The sequence below is a fragment of the Dysidea avara genome, chromosome 7, assembly GCF_963678975.1.
Source record: "Dysidea avara chromosome 7, odDysAvar1.4, whole genome shotgun sequence".
In the NCBI taxonomy this organism is placed as follows: domain Eukaryota; kingdom Metazoa; phylum Porifera; class Demospongiae; order Dictyoceratida; family Dysideidae; genus Dysidea; species Dysidea avara.
Window position 1 is genome coordinate 22,375,241 of NC_089278.1, and position 8,521 is coordinate 22,383,761.

Below are 8,521 nucleotides of genomic sequence, written 5' to 3' on the forward strand. Positions count from 1 at the left end.
TCTAGTGAGATTAGCTGATGTTCTCATTTTAAAGATGGTTTTCTATTCACTTTATTTCTAAGAATGGGGTAGTCCCTAATTTGGTCGATCTACACACATCAATAGTTATATATTTCAATCCAGTATAGCTTGGGAAGGTCAAAGCTACGAGTATGAAATTTTCACCACCAACCATAGAGTTTAATTCAATTTCAATCTATAGCAAGCTAGCTATTGATATAACCATGATTTTCTGAGCACCTTTTTTCACGATGGTATCTGTAACACAAGCATGTCACCGTGGGTGGTGGGTGGGTGATTGTATCCATTCATGGTGAAAAGTGAACTTTACTGATGTGTGCGTAGATCAGCGATTATCAAAAGTTTGGTCATGTATACTGCTGAAAGCTGGTTTTACACGTAAAGTTGCTTGTAAAATTAAAAAGAACTTAGTTGGTCACTACGACTCACTAGGTTTACAATGTACATACCTGGATGAGTTGCAACTGAATTATGAATTATGCAAAATAAAGGGTAGTCCCAATCATACAAAACAACAGTACTTCGCTACATACAGCATGTTATTGTGTGCAGTTAACAAGTAGTTATGTTACAGTGTGTGTGTCTGTTAGAAGTCATCAGCAAGTTTGATGTCATCAGCAATTCTGACATTCATGTCCTGTGCACTGTAGGAACTGCTGGGAATTTTTTCCTTCTGACTCTCTTCTCTGTGAAGAGAAAAAATAAAAATAGTCACACACTGTACAGGGCACATAAAAGAGACCAAAATGTTTTGCAGTAGTACCTAGTGTAGTGTGAACAGTAAACGGCTGTGTTTTAAATTTTTGTTTAAATATAAACTGCTTTGAAACTTCACTACTGAGCAACAGTGCACACATAGGGTAAATTACTTTTGTTGCTTTCTTTTAAACACTTGAAAAATCAACACCAGTACTATAATGGTGATGCATATGATTAACAATCCTGCTATCAATCCACCGACAATAGCACCAGTTGAGTTGTCATCATCGTCATCATCGTCATCACCATCACCACCACCCAGACTACCAGTTGAACGCCCAGTATTTCCTGTTGTGCAGTCGGCAGCATAAGGATAGTCAATTGCTAAATCACACTGCTTATCTACAGTAATTTGCTCATTGTTTACTGTAATAGATGATCTGCCTGTCTCCAGCCATTGTCCCATTGCTTTCATCAGATCAGTGCCCCGCTGTACATTGGTTGGTATCAGTCGTCCAGTCAGTATCACATCACGATAGTCGGCATCACATCTCACTGTCCAGATCTCGACATATTCACAGCTATATTCACACTGGCAATAGTCTGATACCTGATTGGCTATTTGACATGCTACTGAGTTAACCATTTCACTGCCCTACAGAAATAGCAATGAAAATATCATGATCACTGAAATTGATATATCAGCACAAAAAGAAGGGGATAGTGGTAGAGTAGAAAGACAGGAGAAGACTGAGACTTGTATCAGTTTAGTGTTAAATCAACAATAAAGTCACTCCCTCTGACATGTTATATGCACCACACATTACCTTTTGCCATATATCACAGTCATCAATCTCAGTAAAGTGGATTTGCATAAATGATGGATTCTCTACATTCAAAATGACATAACAAACATTGTCATGATCTACTAGAAATAAACTACCTGTTCTTCCTTTATCTGTGCGTTGTGTTACAGTATCAGAGGGTCCTGGACTATTTCTGGTAGTGTAAGCTGTGACCGTGAATGTGTATGTTGTCGATGGGTTAAGTGGTCCAACGGTGTAGGATGAACCAGTAGCACTCATCACCTTCCTAACAGGATAAGTAACTGTGTCTCCCTTTTTCGTGTTAAAACTGATCACAGCAGTGTATGAGACGTTGTAGTATGTGTAGGTAACTCCTGGAGGAGTGTTTGGTGTCCTCCATTGTAGTGTAATGGAAGTGTTGCGGATTGTATCTGCAGATACTTGCAAGCCTGGTGTATGTACGATACATATAAGAACATAGTGATGTGCATACAAAAACAGCACTTACTAGAAGGAGGACTCGTAACAGTGGGAGGATTAATAATATTAGTAGCACACGCTCCATCTGTAGGCTACACAAACATCACAGTTATATTGATGTATATGTATTACAGTAACAACACATACAGTAGGAGTGGTGGTGGGGCAGTCACAAGTATTGTCTCCCGCAGTCTGACACACTGCATTGAATGTTGTGTAGTTCTTAGTGTAATCAGGATACTCACAGACACCTGGATAAAAGGTATGTACATATACCGTAACAGGTGAGATCATCTGTAGTGTGCATTTATTTAGTGTGCACATTATTTGTGTAGTGTATGTCTGTCTGTCTCTCAGTCTGCATGTATGTGTGTGCAAGCCTAATTTACCAGATGATTTAAATCCAATGATTCCACTGCCAGAACGCTGCAGTCTAATCCTGGCAAATGAACTAGATCTGCTGATAGTTTGGTTAACGGTATTCAGGTTTGTGTCATTAGCATCAACTTCACCACGTAGTACAACCACAACTCCATACCGCACAACTGAAGTTTTTAATGTCTGTGGTATCAGTGATGTTACACGGAGAGGAGATAACAAACCACCAGCCTACAAGTAGTAGAATAGAACAATAAGTCCTAGCATACATTTTTCAATGCACTGTTACAAATTTTACACAAACATATACATGTCCTATACTGTGTAAAGTGTCTAATTATTAGACTCTTACTAGTCGTAGAATAGTTGGCAGGTTTCTCAATATGTGGCCCTCACTGCTAGTGTAGAACGTAAAGAACAGGTGAACAAATGGTGTAGAGCCTGGTTTTAATGAACACTGTGAGAAGTCAGGAGTCAACCATACACCATCTTTTGAGCAGTAACGAGTGACTGTCCCTACTCCATTAAATGCCACATCAAAATCAGTACAACGATGAATTGCTGAGTCACATACGTGAGTTGCTGGCCAAACCACATTACCATTCTCCTCCTCAAAACAGCCTAAACACAAGGAAGGTTAGTAACATATAAAATGAACAAGGTATCTTATCTGGGAAATGATTTAGCTAGCAAACAAGCTATCTCACAATTTTCGAAACCACTATCGCTTTGCTAGAACTTTTTTCTGACATAATTCTTTCTTGCTGTATGGTACTTTATGTACATACTGGATGTAGACATACTAATGATAGCAAATAGTATGTGTATGTCTACAGTCTGAGATACACATTAGTACACACAGTGCACATTTGAAGTGATAGTGTCACACAGACAGAAGCCCAAGGAAAAAGTTTTATGAGTATTCTTCCCATCTCACAGCTTCACTGATAACATGTATATTAAAAAATGAAAACTACATTATTGCTTTCTCATATTTCACCATCTGGATGGTACATATTTGATGAGTATACAAGCTAAGACAGGTACAAACATCTACAATCAACAAGTGTGCCTTGTATTCTGAAAGATAAACTATACAATCAGTGTGTACTAAAATAACTGTCTGGTATTAAAATAACACCTGATCCAGGTATGCACATACCTAATGTGTAGACTCTGACCAATACACTGGTAGATGAAGAATAGTATTCTCCAGTAGCCTTTAATGTGCCATTGAAATTGACGTAAGTCCTCACGTAATGAGTGCGTAGTGGATCCAAATGTTTTGTTATTGTAATTTCACCACTAACTGGTTCAATAGCAAACCGAGAATCACTGACTCTTGTAAACCTCACGGTGTCCACAGTAAACAAATCATCATAGATCAGAAAGTTACTCATTGTTGTAACAACTGTGATGTTTACCACATAGTCGACGTTCACATTGACATAATACTGTGTGTTGTTGAAGCCTACCCCGGCTGTAGAGAGACAAACAAACAGTGTGACACACTTGCTGCAAAGACTTAGAGCTATTCATGATTTAAAATTCTAGGAACTCTCTTCAATAAGGACCTTAGACAGTCCCAATGGGTCCCACCAGGACAAAAAAGCTAAACAATCTGTTTATACTGTGAAGCACCACCAGCACATGCACACTGACTTATGCTAACCTAATGCATTTACAGAGATATCTGCTTCTGTATAGTTATGTCCAGTACTTCCATTCTTATAGGTGACAGTATAAAAGAAAGAGACGTCAAATGAATAAGTGCGGCTACTGAGGGTCCTTTCCACTGTCAAATGTCCGGTCTTCCTTCCGATCTTAAAATAGTCACTATAAAAGCCGGAAATATCATAATAATAGTGTGATATTTCTTTGACTTGGTCTCCACTTGTATTATAGCCAACTGTTAATATGTATGTACCAATGCCAGTAAATGCAGATACACTGCCCAAATAATCAGTTGCATTGAGGTAAAGATAAGTCTTTTCTACAAAAAAAAAATTAGAAACACAATATTTATTAGTTAACATGTACTACATACACATGAGTAGTAGAAACATGAGCATTTACCTGTAGAATTATGTGTTGGAACTGGTACATCAGGATCCCTGATCTCTATTGAGGCACAGGAGCCATTCTGTATAACATGCACCATATGTATATATAGATTATCATCAGTGACCTTATGTACTACCCACGCACGCACGTACACACACACTACACACAACCGAAGTACAAACATGCACTGATATTGCATCAAAGTACAGGCAAATGGTAGCAAAAATACTACTAGGACTGTCGAATTGTGACGCAGTCACTTGCCACATATGCACAGTGTTGGGCAAGTTACTTTGTAAAAGTAACTAGTTACATATTACATATTACTTGCAACAGAACTATTTAGTTACAGTTACATATTACCCATAAAATAAAGTAACTGTAATAATATTACATATTATATTACTTTGTGTCCACAGCCTTAAGCTGTCATGTGTGAAACTACCATCTTATCACGTGACATGATTGCGTTGTTGGACAATGTACAAATCTTGGTTATAAGTAAGAAGCTAGTAAATAAGCTTCATTCAATAGGCCTCGTTACTCCATTGTGGTTAGGCGTTACTCAGAGGATTACTAACGAGATTAGTAACTTCGTTACTTTTAGTAATAATATTACGTCATATTAGACTCGTTACAGTAATTATATTACTTAGGTAACGCGTTACGTTTGTAAGTAAAGTATCTTGCGTTATATTACCTGTTTTCATAGCGTATTTCGTTATATTACTTTGTTACCACAAAAGTAATAATATTACGTAACGCGTTACTCCCAACACTGCATATGCACCACACCAATTGGTTCTAGGGTGATAGCAATTGCTTGAATTATTAAACAGGAGAATGTACAATTTTGCAATTATTGCATATCATAAAATTAGTGATGCAATCAATATAATTGCACATGTATATAAGCATCCAACCATAAATCAGTTGGCTGATGGCTGCAGGATCAAGGCTGCCAATACTTAATCATGGATTTTTCTCCTTTCTGCAACTTTTCAAAAATACATCTTTAAACAGGCTGTAGGACTAAGTGTCCTACAGACCTTCAGCACTTGTGCTGTAAAGCCTTAATAAAGAAATAAGTATTATACACATTTTGCTTGTATGCAACAACATCCTATGTATCTATTTCCCAGAATTAACACCATCATATATTATATACATGTCATCAATAGCTACAGTTATCAACTTACGCACAGCTACTCTACAATGACCACACACAACACTCACACCAATAGTGTTGCTACTACAATTACAACTGCTTCCTCCACACACTTGTACATAGCTTGTGTCGTTGACTACTAACGTTTGTGCACTACACTGTGCTCCTAGGATGGAGGGGAGGGGAAGGTTTCAATAATACAAAACACACAATGCGCATACTTGTTTCATTAAACACTCTTAATCCCCGGCCAGCGAGTCCTGTGGTGCCAGACCTCAAGTATATGCTACCAAATCGGAAAGATCTTTTCAGCCGGATCCAAGCTGTCCTAATGCTGACCTCAGACAACAGGCTAGGATCCACCTTCATCCTGAATCCTCCCACAAAACCATATTGTACATTGGACCGGTATCCAGCAACTAGTGTAATATTGTCAATACTACCTCTGGGAAACAAATTTTCAATCTGAAATTAAAAAAGGAGAGAGGTCATTGTATCACAAAGGAAATCTGTATATACAAACAAGATTATAGGAGTAAAAAAGCCCTTATTGCTGACATGACATACATTAATTTTGGGTGTTTAATTAAGTACTGTTCTGAGTATATAGTAACCAGCAATTTTCCTGCTGATAAGTCAGGTGACTCACATCACGTTCTATCCTGTCCAGTTGGCTAACAAAATAGGAACCACTGGAAGTGGAGAATGTCATCCAGACAAGAGCAAATGGTCCTACTCCTTCACGGACTACACACTGGGTAAAGTCTGGGGCTAACCAGTAACCATTGCTGCTGCATATTCTGGTCATAGTACCACTTGTGAAGTAGCTGTCCAGGCTATTACAAGACAGTGTATATCCACTGCATGGATATGTCTCTGGCCACATTGTCTTTGATTCTTCCACTTCCCTGCATCCTAATATAACAGTCATGTATTTACAAAAAATAAAGGATTTCCTGAAATACAATGAAATTCTTACCTATAGCTGCAACAGTAACGTAGACATAATCATCATCACTAAATATTGTTCCATTCAATAAGGTCACATCATACTCTATTTCTATTCTAACAGTGAATGTCCCTGGTATTAAGATTCTCCGAGTGTACAATACACCAGTGGAAGCCTCAATAGCAAAGTATGAGCTGTATACATAATCAAACTCGTAGTACACACGTAAGAAAGACGTCTCATTGTAAACAATATGCTTGCTAAAATCATAAACATGATCATATGGTTCTAGAGCAGTTGTAACTTCAACTCTGTAGGTAGAATTGTCAAAATACACAGCACCTGTATGGGATAAAATAGCAGCATTACACAAGTATTGCAATGATTCTTACCAATTCCTTGTACTCGACAATTGGCAGTTAGAAATCCAGACCTGGTATCACCAGTTCTCAAGCCCACAGTGTACAAGAGTGATATTTGAAAGGAATACTGTCTTCTTGATGGTAAATTTCTGCTCAAGGTAACCGTACCATTTTTGTCAATAGCAAAATAAGTAGAATCAGATCGGTACAGGCTGTAATGCTTTGTAACAAAGGAGGTTATTATGCTTTTATTGTAAAGCAATTCAGCTTTGAGTAAAACTTTTCCGACTGTGTCCTCCAGGGTGAATACTTTGCCATAGTAAGTTGACTGAGTGAATTTTGCTTCAAATGCTGAGGAGCAAACAAAACCAGATGATTGAATTACACAAATTAAGCCACAAATGGTTATAGTTTACCAAAGAAACTTTACAAATGTAACCAATAGCATGCTTTGGCCAACAATCATCAAGTGCTGGGTTGGGCCTTGTAAACAGTTTATAATACCACACAATAATAACAATACTATATATAGCCACTGTTTATATATAGCTAAGTAGTATCTTAGCTAGCTAATTATAACTAAGTTGGCTGGTGTTATGTAACTGCTAGATATAGCCTATATATACAGCAAATCCGTATTGTCTACTATGACAGTCTACACTACAAACATCTCATACAGTTACAAGATATGTTAGACCACCTGGCATCACTACAACACAAAACATTCCACTGCTCCTAAGGTATGGCTAGCTACCATTACTAGCTAATTGTTTATGACATTACAGAACCAAAGTGTGATGCAGATAACTGCTCTCATACAAACAGCTAATCATCAGTTTCTTCTACACATTTCAAATAGCTTATACCCAGTGATTGCTTCACCACCTATACCTGTTTGCAAAATATAATTACCGGTACCTTATGATAATGTAAGTATATATTGCTAACTAGCTGGATGATATATGCTGGATGATTTGTATTTGCATACTGACACTATCATAGTATCCACAGAGTGCCTCTGCTTTACCAAATGTAAATACTGTTGATTAGCTCAGTACAAACCTGCAGTGCTTGATATCAACACCAGTAAACAACAAAGGCTAATAAAGTGAGCCATACTGATCCCACAGCTAGTTCACTGCCAGTAACACTGCTGCTGTCCTTACTGATATGACACCCAACTACAACTGGTGTAGTTAAAGACTGAACTAACTGTACAGAATATTGATCTTTTAATGTGTAACATTATATGGTATCTTCATGCAGCACATGACATTGTTATGGGTTCCAGCACACTTCATGCACTTGCCAAAATAAAGTTTTGGGTGTAGGCTATTCATCCCACACTATTTACATTCCCTCATGTATGTCACATGTAAAATCAAATGTCAATAGACAGTACATATAGCTACGTGTACAGGAAATGGCCAGCATGTACATTAGTTATTCTTACAGTGTGGTTATCAAGTGGTAAACAATACTGTGACTCTACATAGACAGTGATCTGGGAGGATGCAGCGAAGCGTACAGTGTACTATGTCTAGATAAAGTACAAAGCTACTTAAGCTGTTTATATTGTCTGTGTACACAGTGT

The 8,521-nt window shown here is 37.7% G+C and overlaps 1 protein-coding gene across 1 annotated transcript; it reads right to left on the minus strand.

The window, feature by feature from the left end:
* Nucleotides 1–475: 475 nt before the first annotated feature.
* Nucleotides 476–8,145, minus strand: LOC136259895 (uncharacterized). Its single transcript, XM_066053450.1, has 17 exons — nucleotides 7,990–8,145; nucleotides 6,958–7,278; nucleotides 6,596–6,907; nucleotides 6,266–6,531; nucleotides 5,838–6,081; nucleotides 5,685–5,782; nucleotides 4,461–4,527; nucleotides 4,057–4,377; nucleotides 3,547–3,864; nucleotides 2,737–3,005; nucleotides 2,396–2,615; nucleotides 2,154–2,257; nucleotides 2,035–2,098; nucleotides 1,664–1,975; nucleotides 1,548–1,609; nucleotides 891–1,375; nucleotides 476–707 (listed from the first exon to the last, which is right to left on the minus strand). Exons 1-17 carry the CDS (start codon nucleotides 8,042–8,044, stop codon nucleotides 608–610), a joined length of 3,618 nt encoding a protein of 1,205 aa, XP_065909522.1. The 5' UTR covers nucleotides 8,045–8,145; the 3' UTR covers nucleotides 476–607.
* Nucleotides 8,146–8,521: the final 376 nt, after the last annotated feature.